This window comes from Balaenoptera physalus (genome assembly GCF_965194825.1).
Source record: "Balaenoptera physalus genome assembly, chromosome: 2".
Lineage (NCBI taxonomy): Eukaryota > Metazoa > Chordata > Mammalia > Artiodactyla > Balaenopteridae > Balaenoptera > Balaenoptera physalus.
In genome coordinates this window covers 74713627-74731552 of record NC_138883.1, presented here as the reverse complement: position 1 = coordinate 74731552, position 17926 = coordinate 74713627, and the positions used below count along the sequence as shown (strand labels likewise).

Below are 17926 nucleotides of genomic sequence, written 5' to 3'. Positions count from 1 at the left end.
TACAGCCAAACAGAATAGTGGATATATTAGCCCCACAGCCTCATCCCCACTCTCATTCTCAGACTCTGCCCCACTAATCCGGGGATGGGGCCTCCCGTGGCATTTCCCCAGGGCTTTTGCCTTTGAAGTTGCCTAGGATAGGATAGGATAGTGGCTTAAGCGCTGAACTAAAGACAATCAGGGAAAGGAACATCGTGTTCCGAGAAAGGCCTACACAAAAAAAGGAAAAAGGATTAACGGATGACTGTGTCACAGCATGATAATAGCACAGGTAAGTTTTGTTTGTTTTACTCTAGAGGTCTCTTAGTATCAGGATTCCTCCCCTAAGGCTGTCAACACTGAAAAATTTGTATTAAGGTTAAATATGAAAGAAGAAATTATAGAGGGAAACTGAAATCTAACCTCTCCAGAGAATAAGATAGGCCCTCAGTAGAAAGAACAATATGTGTATCTGAACAAGCAATCTGGGAAATATGTTCACCCCAACCCCTTACTCAGTTTGAGAGCTTTGAGTGCCATCCTAACCAGAGGCCAAGAGAAAAACATAAAAGACTTCTCAAGGTCCCTCTGGCCCAATAAAGTCATGATCTTTATAAACGTTCTTCACAGTGAGACTGGGGGAAAAAAAAAAAAGGAGAGAGGGGCAAATACTCAAGTCGTTCAGTTTCTGTCCGGTAGGTGGAAGCACCGCCCAGGCCTCGATCTGCTATTATCTGCTCCCAGGGTTGCAGCACTAGATGTGTATCAGGAATACTGTTTCTCAAACCCAAAAGGAGTTTATTATTATTATTTTGACTTAGAAATTTACAGAAAACCTCACTCCCTGGCAAATCTTAGTTCCTAGAATCATTGAATTTCGGAGCCAGGAAAGGCTCTAGAGATCATATAATTCAACCCCCTCAATTACAGATAAGGAGCAGGCAGAGATGGCAGGGGATTCCCTCAAGGTCATCCAACAAATCAGTGGAAAGACAGGTCCAGGCCCTTTGACTCCCTGCCCAGTGTTCTTTTTACTCTGCGTGACTACAGGGCAATTCAGAGTAAAAACGGTGTCCTGAAACAAACAATACCACAATTCAAAGTCAGTATGAATTTGAGAAACAAGGAAGGGATCAGAAGGGAAAGGAAGGTTTCTGGTAGTCTGTGACCTAAAGTTATATATATGGGAATAAGGGTGGGTGAAAAATCTATCAAGGAAAATCTGTGGGTTTTTTTTAAATTTTTTAAATTTTAAAAAAGCATACACGAGCACATGGTACAACTTGCTTTGATTAATTCAGAAATGCATGAACAAATGAGAAAAAGCCTGGAAAGAAAAAATTTTTTTTAACACGCAAGAAAGTTCACCTCTTAGCTCTGCTACTGTGATCATGGACAAGTTAGTTCTCTGGGCCTCTGGCCTCCAGTCTATTAAAATGACACTGATAAAATCAACCAGTTGTGGTGTGCTGTCTGGCACACAGTAGGAGCTCAATAAATGATGGCTATCACTGCCATGGAAAGCTGATGGTGAGGTACCTACCTCTCAGGATTCTTGATCTCTTCGGTGACATAATTGAGGGTATCCCAGCCCGAGTAGGAGAACAGAGCCGAGTACAGTGCCAGAGCAATGTTGCCCATTGAAAATGATGAACCCTCAAAGGAATTTTCAAAGTGAGTCGAGGCTCCTGGAACCCAGAGAACATGGAAAGGCAGAAGGATTAGCGGCCTACACCCCAACTACACGTTGATCCAGTAAAGGAGAGGAAGAAAGTGACGATAATAGAATGTGCGTGGGGGCTTCCCTGGTGGCGCAGTGGTTGAGAGTCTGCCTGCCAGTGCAGGGGACACGGGTTCGAGCCCTGCTCTGGGAAGATCCCACATGCCACGGAGCAGCTGGGCCCGTGAGCCACAACTACTGAGCCTGCGCGCCTGGAGCCTGTGCCCCGCAAAGGGAGGGGCCGCGATAGTGAGAGGCCCGCGCACCGCGATGAAGAGTGGCCCCCGCTTGCCACAACTAGAGAAAGCCCTCGCATGAACTGAAGACCCAACACAGCAAAAATAAATAAACTAAACCTATCCTAAACCTGCCTTAAAAAAAAAAAAAAAAAATAGAATGTGCGTGGCTTACAACACCTTGGCAGCAAGGGTACCAGTGAAGGAATGGGGAGCAGAAGAGAGACATCTACAGTAACGGGCCAGAGTGCAGGCAGCAGCACAGGGATCTTCACAGGAAGGACCCCGGCGGCTCTCTAGAGGAAGGAACCACGACAGAGCAGAGGGCTGGAGAACGGGGGTGATGCAGTTCTGTCTGCCCCCTTCCTAATCCAGACAGCTGACACGGAGTGGAGGAAGGGCAGGGCTCAGTATGCCCAATCAGAGTAGTTGCAGGGTAGGTGTTCACACCAGGAAACTGGGAGAGGAGTGGGTACAAGAGGTTCATTTCTGCCCTTGTCCGCTCCCAAGGGGAGAACAGTCAGAGCCACAGCATTGGGCTCGACAATCTGCAAAAACCGGCTCCCGGGAGATGGCTCCTTTTTGCCCAGATCAACCTCCCCTGGGAGGCAGCATGCAGAGACGTGACAGGACAGGCTTTGGGGTCAGTCTGCCTGGGTACAGATTTCAGTTCCACTACTTAAGCTAGGGACTTTAGGGACTTCCCTGGCGGTCCAGTGGTTAGGACTCCGTGCTTGCATGGCAGGGGGCATGGGTTCAACCCCGGTGGGGGAACTAAGATCCTGCAAGCCTCAGGGCATGGCCAAAAAGATAAACAAAATGGGAATAATAATAGTACCCATTAAATGAAATCATGCACAGAGGTCACTTAGAGGAGTATGGCATATAGAAAATGCTTAACAAACATTAGTTGCTGTCACTCTTATTTCTTACCCTGGCCAAGTCTAACAACGCCTGCGATGATGACGGCGATCAGCGCCAATACTTTTGCGTAGGTGAAAACATCTTGTACCAGGGTTCCCCACTTGACATAGGCACAGTTAATGAAGGTTAAGAGACCTGAAAGAAAAATAATACTGATTGGTGACTGACCCTACCATCCAGAGGGCCTTAGACCCCCCAAGCAATTTTTCCAGTACCAGTCACCAAAATAGACCCTTTGGCCAAAGACAGGACTGTTTGGGCTCTGACCTGCTCTTCATTGGAAACCTCTGCCCAGGATGCCCTCACCATTATCATTCAAAGGCACTTGCTGAGCACCTGTGTACACAGCGCTACACACACACACACACACACACACACACACACACACACACACACACACCTCAGCACTTTATACAAGAGACAAAACAAAGCAACTGGATTTGCTTACACACAAAAGTGCCCACAGCAATAGGAGGCACCTGGTAGCGGAACAGGATTAGTGATGCGTTCCAGCTGTTGTCTCTGAAAAGTCATGGTCTCTCCCCGTCTCCAGCCCTGTATCCCCTTATATGGACTCCAGGACCCAGCACTCTGATGCTGTGGGATTACTGTTAACCTTGATGAGTCCTGTTGTGACTTATCCAACGTCTGGGCCAGCAGGTCAGGATGTGTGGCCAGGATTAGGCTGGAGGCCAGACTTCCTGCTACTGCCGGCCAGCTCAGCTGCTTGTTTGCATGCTTGGAAAGACTCCTGGAACTGAGGTTCCTACAGAAGGGGGATGGGGCATGTTTCCTGACTGGACAATGCAAAAGTCAGAGCCACAAACATTCCTCAAGTCCTTCTATCCTGGGGTAGAGGCAATCCCTTTACTTGGATGAGCTTCAGCAAAATTCATGGATTGCCCTTAGAGCCAGGGTTCTTCACCTAGGGCTTCCACAGGCCTGAAATTCTTTGTAAAGTGTTATGTACATATGTCCAAAGAATATGCATTGTTCTAAGAAAAGGGTCCATAACTTTCACCAGAATCTCAGAGAAATCCACTACCCCACCCCCCAAAAAAAGCTATAATCTGCTACTTCGGAAGAAGAAATTCAAGAGGGGAAGAAAATCGGGGCTTCCCTGGTGGCGCAGTGGTTGAGAGTCTGCCTGCTAATGCAGGGGACGCGGGTTCGAGCCCTGGTCTGGGAGGATCCCACATGCCGCGGAGCAACTAGGCCCGTGTGCCACAGCTACTGAGCCTGCGCGTCTGGAGCCTGTGCTCCGCAACAGGAGAGGCCGCGATAGTGAGAGGCCCGCGCACCGCGATGAAGAGTGGCCCCCGCTTGCCACAACTAGAGAAAGCCCTCGCACAGAAACGAAGACCCAACACAGCCAAAAATAAATAAATAAATAAGTAAAATTAAAAAAAAAAAAGAGGGGAAGAAAATCGAAAGAAACAGTTCTGAAATTCAGCAGAATGTTCCTCAATCCCCCACCAACCTCTTACACAAGCAGGCAGCCGCATACCCCGTACCTTCCCCGCTGCGGCAGAGTGGGTCGTTTCACTGCTCCCTCCGTCCCAGCTCAGCAACTGGAGCGCTAGAAGGAGGACTTAACAGCCAGCCCTTCTCCCAAGGGCTGCGAAGACAAGATCAGAGCCAGCCTGCCTTACCAGAGGAGAAAGTGCTGGGCTTGCCTGCTTCAAGCCACCAACTCAGTCCCAAGTACTCCCTGTCTCAGTTCTAGCAGTGGTGTGGCCCTCAGTGTCCCCAGTCCTTCTGTTTTGTTGTGTCCTGGTCTCATCACACTCTGGCCCAGAGGCTACTTCATCCTGAGAGGCAGGAAAGAGCAGCCCCTCAGAACAGCTGTCTCACCTTCTGTCTCCCCCTCCCTTACTGCCCAAGTTCTTTTCCGCTCTTCCAGAAAGGGGGCATTCCTGTCCCAAACAAACACTTGCCTTTCTGCCTAATGAACAAGCCAATGAACAACCAAACCTTATCACAGGGCTGGGCAAAAATGCACCCATAACTCCAGGCCAACGTAGTGTTAAGTTAATAAAGACACAAGCATGTAGTCTCCACAAGCATCCCACAAAACGGGCAAATCTTTCAGATCTGCTGATCCTCCTCAGCCAGTCACCCATCCTTTACTCCCCACCGGACTTCTGCCTCCTGCCTCTTCTCTCCATCCTGTAACCTCCACCCCTCACCCTCAGGCTCTGCTGCTGACTTACTAATATAACTCAAGCCAGGTTGGATTAGAAGCATCTGGGACAACTGGAGCTACCATATTCACAAAGGAATGGAGTTATCCTTTTCCTGGATTCAACAGGGATCCAGATCTACTGTTAGCAGAGATCACTCCCATTTTTTTCCACTCTGATCCCAAAAGTACATACTCTACTCCATCAATCAGAAGTGCACAGTTACCCTTGACCTTAGAGAGTCATTTATCGAGATCATCAATATTTATACAAGCATAATTCTTGGTATCTCATCTCCTATCTCAAGTAGCTTATCAGATAAATTTTCACACTGCTTGTTTCTAACAGGCCTGGTAAAGAGAATTGCCTCCACATTGTATCTGTAGTAATGCTTCGACTCTAGTAATGGTTAGGAACCCACTGTAGCTTTACACATTAAGCATCTGTTCCCTGGGCTTATCACTCAGTCATACAGCAGTTTTCATATCAGTCATTTTCCAAAGCTACACACTGTAAACATATATCGTTGTATAAAGAAACCAGCCTTTCTACTAAAAAAATAAGTTTAGACTTATTTCTGAGAATTAAAAAAAAACATGGTAAGTATTTATTATGCATTTGAACTGGGTTTGAATTTTCAAGACTGCATATGTCAAAAATAGGCAGAATGACCATTCATTCCAGTTTGCTGTCGCCCCTGGGTAAGACAAACAACCCGAGGCTTATAAATGCACTTCATAAAGAATGATATAAAAAAGCCATTAGACCTATGAAAAGTGATTCAAACCAAGTATTCATTAGGGAGTGGCTGAAATCAAATGTGTCACATAGCAATACCAAGTATAACTGGAACTCTCATCCAAGCCTGGAGAGAGTATGAATTGATGTATGGGTTTTGAAAAACTTTCACTTTCTATTAAAATGAACATACACACATACAATGACCCAGAAATCCCACTCCATGGAATATACCCAACAGAAATGCATACAAAAGTACACCAAAGGATGTAATTGAATTTTTAAGTGATAAATTTATCTTTTGCATTGGCAAAAAATGAAGATACTGATCGGCAATTTTCTTGTATACTGCAATCAGTAGAAGACAAATCAGAGGTATTATTATTGTCCCCTCTGTCCGTTGTTGTGTTTCTCTTTTTCATACTGATGTGAAAAGCAGCTGACTGTTTTTTGACAACATAAGTCTCCTCTTAAGATCTCATTTTCACTATATAATTAGCTATGATACTTGCATGTATTTCATCAGGTCTCCAGCTATTCAGAATGATGATTTCTAATATATTTTTCTCCTAGTGCAAGAATAAGAATTCAGTAGCCATAATGTTTTCTGTTGCCTGTGAAAAACGGGCTTTTTAATTTAGTTAATATGACAAAGTTCATCTTATTTAGAGGGATTATTTTTAATGTTATTATAATAAAAATGACACCTTTATTAAAAAAAAAAAATTCATGGGTGGACTTCCCTGGTGGTGCAGTGGTTAAGAATCTGCCTGCCAATGCAGGGGACACGGGTTGGAGCCCTGGTCCAGGAAGATCCCACATGCCGCAGAGCACCTAAGCCCGTGAGCCACAACTATTGAGCCTGCGCTCTAGAGCCCGTGAGCCACAACTACTGAGCCCATGTCCCACAACTACTGAAGCCCGCGCGCCTAGAGCCCGTGCTCTGCAACAAGAGAAGCCACCGCAATGAGAAGCCTTCGCACAGCAAAGAAGACCTAATGCAGCCAAAAATAAATAAATAAATAAATAAATAAATTCATGGGTAACCCTCAGGGTCACCAGGGGGACAACACTAAACTGGGATAGGCTTGAGAATTAAGAGACTGGTTCCGGTTCAGAGTCAGTCTGTAGCCACATGCCACATGCTTCTGTTCTCAGCTCTGTCCAAGGATGTGGACAGGGAAGAGCCAACTCCTTATCCTTTACTGCAACAAATTCTGAGAAGAAAATACATGGATTGTTTACATTTTAATCCCTACAGCTTCTCTAGTCTACTTCCATATCCATCCTTCTGTATCCTTGCTCTTACCCACCAGTGTTCCCTCCTCCACCGCTCCTGAGCCTTCGCTCTCAGCCACTGACCCACCATCTTGCCCTGATCCGCTCTCTGTATTGAGCACAGGAGGTTCGGTTTGAACGAAGAAGGGAATCCTCTGGAAAGAGCGCTGGCCCTCATCCTCCCCAGCGCTCAGCTTCCTCCAGGGCCTCTTGGCCGTGGGAGCAGGAAATGGGTATGGCAGGCAGCAGTGCTGACTGGGCTCTCTGTCCCCACCCCCAGCGGATACAGCTGACCGGTGGCCCCAGAGCCCAGCCAAGTGCACTGTTCTTGAAGTGGAGCCTGACCTCCTGCTTCAGAGGCAGGGAAGGGGGTGGGGGTAGGACATGGGGTTAGAATAATACGGAGGCAACTGCAAGTTAACCTCAAGGACAGAGATGCCCTACCCTCCTACCTCTAGGTGCAATTCAATCCCCACCCAACACTGGGCCAAGACCACCGGAAGACAGTCTGAAATTCACCTCGGACCCTTGACTCAGGTGCACCCAATTCCTGCTTTGACCCCTGCTTTGGAGGAAGAAGCAGCTGAGAAGAAGTCACTCCTATAATTATCTAAAGAGCTGCTCCTGAATGGTCATGAAACCCAGCCTCCATGGGCCCCCTGGAGGAGGAGGCTAGTTCCAGCGCTAAGGCCCAGCGTCAGCTCTAGAACTAAAAGCAAGGAGAGCAGATGCCTGGCTTGATCCAGAAGTGAACAAAGCTTGCAGGCCCATTCAGGATCAGACGCCCAGATTTAGTTTAGATGCGCAAACTAAACAGTCCCTGAAAAAGAACATTCAGCCTACAATTCTCCCAGCACCATTAGTTTTAAATACATACGACATAACACACAACTTAGGCTGCTATTTAAGCCATTTTCTGCTTCAAATTCCCAGGAACTGTAAAAACCTCAGTAATTTATTAGGCCACTCATGCCATTTGTAAAGAGACCACCAATAGCTCTTCCTCCCACCCAACCAAAAACTTCTTCCTCGCAACTTGTAGCTAATTGTCCTGGACCTGTCCTCTGGAGCCACAGAGCATCAAGCTAAAGCCTCTCGCACATCATGATAAGCCCTTCTTATCATTAAAGACTGACATCCCCTTCCCCTTGAGTCTTCCCTCTTCAGGCCAAAGACCTATTTTCTTCAACATCTTGTGTGATAAATATGGTTTCCCACTCACCAGCCCAGTTCACTCCTCTGTATTAATTGCACTTTGTCAGTGTCTCCCTGGAAACTGAGACCCACACAGAAAACTCCAGATATTGTTGCAGGCTACGGAGTCTCAGTTTGAATTCGTCAACTGTAACTCCTTTTTTTCTCCCAAACTGATGAACTTTTCCCTCTCCCTGTGTTTGGGCCTATTAAAAGTGATTTTTTTTTAATCCCAAATATGGGGCTTTACATTTATTCCTAGTAACTTTCCTCTCTGAATTTTTAGGCATCATTCCCATTTACCAGAAATGGATTTCCCCCTTAATTTTAATCAGTTCAAATGCCTTCAATTTTGTGAAATCTGCAAATCTAATTAGCAAACCCTCTGGGTCTTCACTTTTTTTTTTATAAGTCACTTATAAAAATGTTGACTAGGATACAGCCCTGTAGTCTATCACTATAGACCCTCCTCTCTGCTGTCATTATTCCACAACGTCAACCAGGAATCCACCAAACTATTTTTTTTATCTAGTCCACCTTTTTCTACCTTGTCAACAAGAATATCACAAGAGTTTGCCAAGAACCTCTCTGAAATCTGTATACACATGTCTCTGCTCTAGAAATCTAATGATGCTATCAAATAATGATTCAAATGAAATTAGTACATATTTATGCTAGAATGTTCATAGCTATACCATTGTAATAGTCAAAAATTTGAAACAACCCAAATGCCAATCAACGATAGAATGGTTAAATGAATACAATGGAATACTAAACAACAATGAGAATGAACCATCTACAGCTACAGACAAAATTATGGATGAATGTCACAAACGTATTAAGTGAACAAGCCAAACACAAGAGAGTACATACCCTTTATATCCATTTACATAAAAACAGGCTAAATTAATCTATGCTACTAGAAGTCAGAACAGTGATTTCCCTTAGCATGTGCATGGGGGGCACAGGGGAGTGACTGGGAGAAACACAGGAGAGGTTCAGGGGGCTGCTTTTTTGATGTGGATGCTGGTTACACATGTGCGTTCAGTTAGAAAATTCATCAAGCTTATGACATGTGCACAGTTCCTTTTGTATATTACACTTGAATAAAAAAATTAAAATTGAACAAAAAATGAGGTTAGCTTGTTTTTAGCAAATCTGTACAGGTTACTAGAGATCCTCCTTTCTTCCCTTCACACTTTGCTAACCAGGTTTAACAGATGAGCCTAGAATTGGGGAGGAATCAACCTCAGATTACCAGTGCAGAATGCTCAGAATTCACCTCCTTCTCTTTCTTTTTTATTTTAAATTTATTTACTTTATTGATTTTTGGCTGTGTTGGGTCTTCCCTGTTGCTGTGCGCAGGCTTTCTCTAGTTGCGGCAAGCGGGGGCCACTCTTCGTTGCAGTGTGCGGGCTTCTCATTGTGGTGGCTTCTCTCGTTGTGGAGCACGGGCCCTAGACACGTGGGCTTCAGTAGCTGTGGCACTTGGGCTCAGTAGTTGTGGCTCACGGGCTCTAGAGCACAGGCTCAGTAGTTGTGGCACACGGGCTTAGTTGCTCTGCGGCATGTGGGATCTTCCCGGACCAGGGCTCGAACCCGTGTCCCCTGCATTGGCAGGCGGATTCTTAACCACTGCGCCACCAGGGAAGTCCCTCCTTCTCTTTCTTGGAAAGCCAGGTTATCACTTGTGGTAGGCACAGTGGCCCTGAGAAACAGAAGAGTCAGTGTGAAAGACTTTTGATGTGAGAAAGACTTGACTAGCTACTGCTGGCTTTGAAGATGGAAGGGGGCCATGAGCCCCTAGAAGCTAGAAAAGGCAAGAAAATGGATTCTCCCCTAGAGCCTCCAGAAAGGAACATGGCAATGCTGACACCTTGATGTTAGCCCAGTGAGACCCTTTTCAGACTTCTGACCTACAGAACTGTGAAATCATAAATTTGTGTTGTTTTAAACCACTAAATTGGTTGTAATTTGCTACAGCAGCAATAGGAAACTAATACGTCACTCAACAGTTTCCTTTTTATACCCTTCCTGTTCTCCAAGGTCCTGGAGATGCCTAGTAGTCATTCTGTCATCTCAGCTAATTATCAATTCTTTCCATTTGTTTGCAAGTGTATAGTTAAAAACATTTAAAGCAATGACACGGTTTATTACTATCTCCTCAACTCTCTTGGTCTTGTTTTTTTGTTGGCCTAGATCTATCGGCCTGTTGGGTTTTTATTGAACCCTTTCTCAGGTGAGCAATCCTGCAGGTAAAGTTAGAGGAAAAGTGGGACTGTGGCCTCTCCTTTCCACCATCTATTATCATAGATCTAACTGCCCCCAGAGCATCCAGCCTTGCCCGTGCTGTTCTCACTCTGAACATTGCTCTCGGAAACTTTTGCTGGCCTTAGTTACTTCTCCAGGTCTTAGTTTATGCTGGGCATTAACCTTCAGGACACTCTCCTTGCAGGGTCACTCCTTTATTTATTTAGTCTTGATTATGTCACCTCTCATTATCTCTTGCGTATCATTTCTAAAAATCTGAGCTCATCAAAAATCGATGTGTTCGGGGCTTCCCTGGTGGCGCGGTAGTTAAGAATCTGCCTGCCAGTGCAGGGGACATGGGTTTGAGCCCTGGTCTGGGAAGATCTCACATGCCATGGAGCAACTAAGCCCGTGTGCCACAACTACTGAAGACCACGTGCTTAGAGCCCCTGCTCCGCAGCAAGAAAAGCCACCACAAAGAGAAGCCCGCACATTGCAAAGAAGAGTAGCTCCCACTCACTGCAACTAGAGAAAGCCCGTAGCAATGAAGACCCAACACAGCCAAAAATTAAAAAATAAATAAAATAAATAAATTTTTAAAAATCAATTAGTTTAAAAAAAATCAATCTGTTCAATCACATCACTTTCTTCAGATGATTCTCCTGTTCTTCCTAAATAAGATAATTTAATTATTGTATCAGAATTTCATCTTGAAGGGACTTCCCTGGTGGTCCAGTGGGTAAGACTCCGCACTCCCAATGCAGGGGGTCCAGGTTCAATCCCTGGTCGGGGAACTAGATCCTGCATGCAGGCCGCAACTAAAAAGTCCGCATGCCGCAACTATGAGCCCACATGCCACAACTAAGACCTGGTGTAGCCAAGATAAATAAACAAATATTAAAAAAAAAAAAGAATTTCATTTTGAAGACACCCCTGGTCTTTTTTCTGTTTTTAAATCCCTGGCTGTAAAATTGTAATTCTCTGCCCTGAACTTTTCTGCAATCTCTTTGCCTAAAATTTAGAGTACATTTTGGAGGAAATCCAGCATTTCTTTTTCTGGGACATACCAACTCTGAGAAGGCATAATCACTTCCTCACAAGGATTCCACATTGCCCCTGCTTATGTCAAATAATAATAATAATAAATCCTTACCCTTTAGAGATACATATTGAAGTCTTTATGGATTAAATGGTTTGATGTCTTGGATTTGATTTAAATAATCTAGTGTGGGTGAGGAAGGGGTGGTTGGAGCATAGATGTTGATAAAACAGTGTTGATAATCATTGATGCTGGTGCTTGAACGCTGGGAGTTCACTGTACAATTTGCTCTACTTTTGTATATGTTTGAAATCTTCCATAGTAAACCATTTTTTTTAATGTAGAGAGGTACTGCTTCTAATAGAATGCAACTGATTTTAGCAAAAGTGCTCAGGGAATTGAAGCTTCCATTGCTACCATATTTCCCTTTTGTACAAATTTTATGATTTTTATGAGGAAAGCAAAACACTTATTCTTCTGATCTGACAGTGTGCAGTAAATGCCCACAGTTACATCATTCCTACTTCTTTTTGCTTTTATATTCGTGTTCTCTTCACCATGCTTCTTCCCTTAGGATGGGGGTTTATTTCCATATACTTTACTATGGGAGATCTTCAGGAAAAATCCCTAACTGGTATCTGAGAGCCCTCTGATAGCACTATGTAATAATTCTTCTTCCCAAGGTAAGCAGATGGGATTAACAGAGGCCAGGGCCTTGGTGTCCTTTCTAAGAGATGGGCCACGTATCTATAATGAGGAAGGAAGAGACTTCTCCTGTTTAGTTGCGAAAAGCAGCCCTCCTGCAGGCAAAAAGCTGGAGGCAGTACTGGGTAGTACTGTCCATTACGTTTTTTGGGAAAGAGAGAAAGGGGAGGTAAAATCCTTTGACAGGTCTCTGTGTCTTGGTCCTGAAATTTCCCTCTCACTGCAATGAAAAGAATCAAAACATAACCTTGCCCAAAGGGAGCAGGCATTCCTTATTATAGCAGATCCTCATACAAGTACATCTCTCTTTGATATACTATATCAATCTCAGCTTTTCTAGCAAATCCATCACTTTTTTTTTTTTTTTAATTTATTTATTTATGGGTGTGTTGGGTCTTCGTTTCTGTGCGAGGGCTTTCTCTAGTTGCGGCAAGCGGGGGCCACTCTTCATCGCAGTGCGCGGGCCTCTCACTGTCACGGCCTCTCTTGTTGTGGAGCACAGGCTCCAGACGCGCAGGCTCCGTAATTATGGCTCACGGGCCCAGTTGCTCCGCGGCACGTGGGATCTTCCCAGACCAGGGCTCGAACCCGTGTCCCCTGCATTGGCAGGCAGACTCTCAACCACTGCGCCACCAGGGAAGCCCCAAATCCATCACTTTTGAACAAGGTATACTTTTTTTTTTTTTGGCTGTGTTGGGTCTTTGCTGCTGAGCGCGGGCTTTCTTTAGTTGTGGCAAGCGGGGGCTACTCTTTGTTACGGTGCACGGGCTTCTTTTGTTGAGGAGCATAGGCGCTAGGTGCACGGGTTTCAGTAGTTGTGGCTCACGGGCTCTAGAGCGCAGGCTCAGTAGTTGCGGCGCACGGGCTTAGTTGCTCCGCGGCATGTGGGATCTTCCCGGACCAAGGCTCGAAACCATGTCCCCTGCATTGGCAGGCGGATTCTCAACCACTGCACCACCAGAGAAGCCCAAACAAGGTATACTCTGTCATTGTCATATTCTAATCAAATAAATTGTTTCCTCCTTGCAGTAAATGTAAAAAGCAAATGTGTTTATTAGCCTCCTTGAATGTTGATGAGTCCAAAAGCATCACTCCCAATCTTCTAGCTTCTCCAAATGCATTACTGAGCAATTTTTCCAACTTTATTCTTCTTTCTCTATAATACCTCATAGCCTCCAAACTACCCAGATGTATACTTTTATCTGTGTATTTTTCCCCTTCCTCTAAAATTTCAGTTTAAAGCTTTATTAAATGCATCTCTCCCAATCTCTATAACATCTGCTCCATCCCTCACCAGAGTGTATCCTCTGGTATCCTAGCATTTACATTCCAGGACTCAGTTCTGTGTTCTCTTTTTTCTTTCACATACACAGACTTCAAGTGACAAAGAGATGAAGATTCCACCTGCCACTCCATTCGCTATCGTGAACTTCAAAGTCACCAGTGACACATCTCATGTGTCTTCTGACTGGTGACGTCATTCATCCCCCAGCAATCAGCAGAAGGATAGCGGCCTGTGGGCTTAATTGGGGTGAGCAAGCTCTCTGTCACGTGTTACTCAAGAAAAACCACCCGTCTCTGCATTAGGCTAGTCTATGCATAGTCAGAGTCACACTGCTGGGGAGCACTCCAGCCCCTTAACTGGTACGCTCAGGCCTGCGAATACCCAGATGTCTCCAGAACACTCTACCGAGGCTGTTCCCTCAGAAGGACCAGATTTAAGCTCTCCAAAAAAGCCTCAGCTCTTCTGCCTAAAGCCAGACATTTCAAGTTTTTCCTTGTTTTCTTTACTGCTTGTTTTGTTTTTTGTTCTTGAATGCTGGTTTAGGATACTCTCTACAACTTAAAAATCACTTTTTCTTCTTGATTCCTTGATCAATTATTTCTTCCACACTTCCTAGGTGCTGTTGCATCTCTCAGATAGCAGCTGGTCCTCAAACACTTTCACCTTTTCAGGCTACATAACCATGTCGCTTACTCAGGCTTCATGGGTGAGAGCATCCGGCAAGAAGACACACGGAGCATAAGCCCCGTGGGTCACTGGATCAGGTCTTCCCACCCTGCCTTCTGGAGCCTAGTCAGCACTTCAGTTGCTGTGGGTCTGTACCACAGGAGGGAGCAAGCAAGCACTTTGCACCAGGAGGTTCACCGATTAACGGCTCCATCAGCTCCCGTCTCAAAGCCAGCGAGTCCTTGGTAACAGGATCCTTACTGGTTTGCTCAGCTAGGTCCAGTTCAGGTTCTCAGAAATGGGTCCCCAAGGCTGACTGAGCATCAGGATGGCCTGAGGATCCCCTGAGGAGTGTGAACCTGCAGCTCTGGGGCTCCACCCCTGAAGTTCTGGTTCAGGAGGTCTGAGACGGGGCTCGCCAGGGGAGCCTGATGACCTGCCTGCTCTGGGCTACCTTAGGTCATTACAAAACAAAATCATCACTTAGAGAACCACCTTGATCAGAGCAAGCCCAGACCCTCACTTAACTCAGCATTCCTGGTTCCACACGAGCATCACTCAACGAGCTTTAACAAAGGTCAGTGCTCGGGCCCCACCCAGGACAATGAAGTCAAGCTCTGGGGTAGAGCCCAGGCATCAGCACGTTTTTAAAGTTCCCTGGGTGATTCTAAAGCATGGTGACAATTGAGAACCTCTCTTCCCAAGGCCCCCATCAGTTCTCGGCAGGAACTTTCTGCTTCCTCAAGTCTTGTTCTCCAAGCTAATTTCCATTCTTCTGCCCAGTGGTTCAGAGTTATTTGGCTGGGGGAAAAGAGAGGGAGAGGAAGGGGCCAGAAGTATTTTGTTTTTAATATTTATTTATTTATTTATTTGGTTGTGCTGGGTCTTAGTTGCAGCAGGTGGGCTCCTTAGTTGCAGCATGCATGTGGGATCTAGTTCCTTGGTCAGGGATTGAACCCTAACCCCTGCATTGGGAGCACAGCGTCTTATCCACTGCGCCACCAGGGAAGTCCCAAGTGTTTTTTTTAAACCCGCTAGGTGACTCCAATGGTCAGCCGAGGTTGGGACCCACTGTCCCTAGCTCCTTCCCCAGCTTCCTCTAGGCTGTCCCCTTAGCCTCTTCTGAGGCAGAGAGAAAGAGAACAGAAAAAGGAAGAGACCAAGGGTGAACCCCTGAAAAGCTTTGGGGATCAGGCCAGCACAGAGCTCCACCTCCCTCCCTGCTGTTGAAGAGTTTGTTCCGAAGTTCACATTTACCCCATACCAGAAAGACCTCAGCGCTCTGACTCTAGTCCCCTTGTTGCTGTGAATGTGGAACGTGAAATGTAAACTTCCTGGGCTTCCCTGGTGGCGCAGTGGTTGAGAATCTGCCTGCCAATGCAGGGGACACGGGTTCGAGCCCTGGTCCGGGAAGATCCCACATGCCACGGAGCAACTAAGCCCGTGCACCACAACTACCAAGTCTGCACTCTAGAGCCCGCGAGCCACAACTACTGAGCCCGCGTGCTGCAACTACTGAAGCCCATACACCACAACTACTGAAGCCCATACACCACAACTACTGAAGGCTGTGAGCCTAGAGCCGGAGCTCTGCAACAGGAGAAGCTACCGCACTGAGAAGCCCGCGCACCGCAACTAGAGAAAGCCCGCACACAGCAACGAAGACCCAACGCAGCCAAAAATAAACAATAAATAAAATAAATTTATTAAAAAAAAAAAAGAAATGTAAGCTTCCTCACCCCCAGCTTAAAATGGATAATCCCTCTGGAAGAGGCAACTAGCTTCCAAGTAGAAAGTTCAAAGGGCAAAAGGCAGTTGGGGGCCCAGCATCTGGCTGTTCCACCTCGTTAGCCACAAGGACACGAAGTCTTCTGGTACCAGGAAAAGCTGCCCGAGGCCAGTGGCCAAAGCTCTCAGAGATCTGAAGTCCTAGAGCGTCCACGAGCGGCTCGAGCAGCCGCCGTCCCCTCTGCCCAGGCCCCACAGTGGCCCTCAGCCCCCAACACCCTGAGAGCCAAGAGATGCAATGCCTTTCTCGGCCAAGCTGAATCTGGAGCTGTACCTTCTGTTCACTCCTCCAGCCGACATTCATTGAAAAGCACCTACTACACGCAAATCACGAGGGTCAAGCGTCAGGGATGCCGAGACCGCCTGATCCCTAAAGAGTAGTCTGTTCACAGGGGGCCCTGCATGTGTGCTGCTGGCCGACTGGTACAGCAGGCAGACCGAATACATAGGAGATAAAACATCCCATTAACAAAAGGCAGAAATCTCGACCAAAAAAACTGGGTCACAGGGTCGCTGACATTCTTACATACATCATCTAATTTAATCTGACAGAGTAGGTTTATTATCTTCATCTTACAATTGAGAAAACTGAGGCCACTCAGCCAGTGGCCAGCTCAAAAGCTTGTACACATTCCGCTACACTATTTGCCCCCCATTTGCATGCAAGGATGTGGGCCGGGGAGTGGGACTATCTCCCCCTGGGGTAACAGGGCTTCCTGGCTGCAGAGAACTGGAGCAATCCTCAAAGAGCTCTAAGAAGCCAGAGTAATCAGCTTCAGGAGGGGCTGAATGCACACCCCTCTGGTTGGGAAAAGTAACCATTTATAGAGCCCTGAACGGGACAGCAAGATTCCTTCAGAACTCAGAATTCATCCATTCATCCATTCATTCTTCCATGCATCCATCCATCCACTAAGCATGTATTGAGCTTGAACCCACTGTGTTCCAGACCCTGTGCAGACTCTTTGATTAAGACCCAGTCCCCAGCCTTCCCAGAAAAGTAAACTTGGATGATTACAAGAATCAGGTGTTATGAAAGTCACTGAGAGGCAACCCATCCAGTCTGGGGCAGTGAAGTGGGTGCAGGTGGGCACCAGGACCACTGTTACCTGCACTGAGTGTACAGAGGCTAATGCTGGGGTGGGGGGAAGGGAGGTGGAATTCCTGGTAGAGAGGGCAGCATGTGATTACCCTGACCATGCAATGAGTGAAGTCACCCATGCATACAAAAAACTTACCTAAGCAATAATCCGTAAATGATTTCAAGGTCTATTAGCAATACTAGCCTATCTAGGGCTGTAGTTAGTTCATCAGCAGTTCCAAAGGAGGACTACACCCGTAAAGGAAACGTAAGCCACCCAGACAGAAATAGAAACCGTATTTGCTCCCCAGAAATTGTCACTGATGAATAGGAAAGGGTGAAAGTATGGTAGAAATATAGATCACACCTCTGTGAGGTAGAGTCCTATTCTACAGATGAGGAAACTGAGACTAATGAATTTAACCTGCCTGATGCCATGCTCCTCACCACCATGCACCGCTGCCTCTCAAAGGGATGAGGATGCGCCCTGGACTGTTCAAGGGACAGAAATGCTGACTCCAGGATCCCAAGCAGTCCAACCATGGGGAAGACTTCATTGTAGGGTATGAATATTTCATCCAAGTTTTCCAGAAACACACCGCCAAACCAACCTAAGGTGGGCTTAAGTCTTTCCCATAAACTCCCCCCTCGGCTTTGGTCCCTTCCACTAACAACCGCCTTCCTTGCCTCCAGAGTCCATCTTCTAGAAAGCACATCTATATTCCCTTCTCTGCCCTTTCTCCACAATGCAGTCTGACATCTGCTCCACTACTCCAGTGAAAAGCCTGCCAAAGTTCCTCTTGACCTCCTTCTTGTCAATTCCAACGATGTTCCATTCCGTATTTTATTTAACGGTTCTT

At 46.2% G+C, this 17926-nt stretch overlaps 1 protein-coding gene and 1 long non-coding RNA gene across 4 annotated transcripts in view; one reads left to right on the top strand and one right to left on the bottom strand.

Moving 5' to 3' along the window:
- SLC7A7 (solute carrier family 7 member 7) overlaps positions 1-17926 on the bottom strand; it is a 36087-nt gene that overhangs the window by 3104 nt on the left and 15057 nt on the right. For all 3 annotated transcript variants that reach the window (XM_082452396.1, XM_082452398.1, XM_082452397.1), the window contains exons 3-4: positions 2869-2994; positions 1523-1667 (exon numbers count right to left, since the gene is read on the bottom strand). In XM_082452396.1, the coding sequence (XP_082308522.1) occupies positions 1523-1667; positions 2869-2994 (271 nt within the window). The remainder of the gene's footprint in view (positions 1-1522; positions 1668-2868; positions 2995-17926) is intronic.
- LOC309656304 lies at positions 6-14113 on the top strand. Its single transcript, XR_014261281.1, has 2 exons — positions 6-271; positions 13620-14113. It is a non-coding gene; the product is annotated as an uncharacterized lncRNA (long non-coding RNA).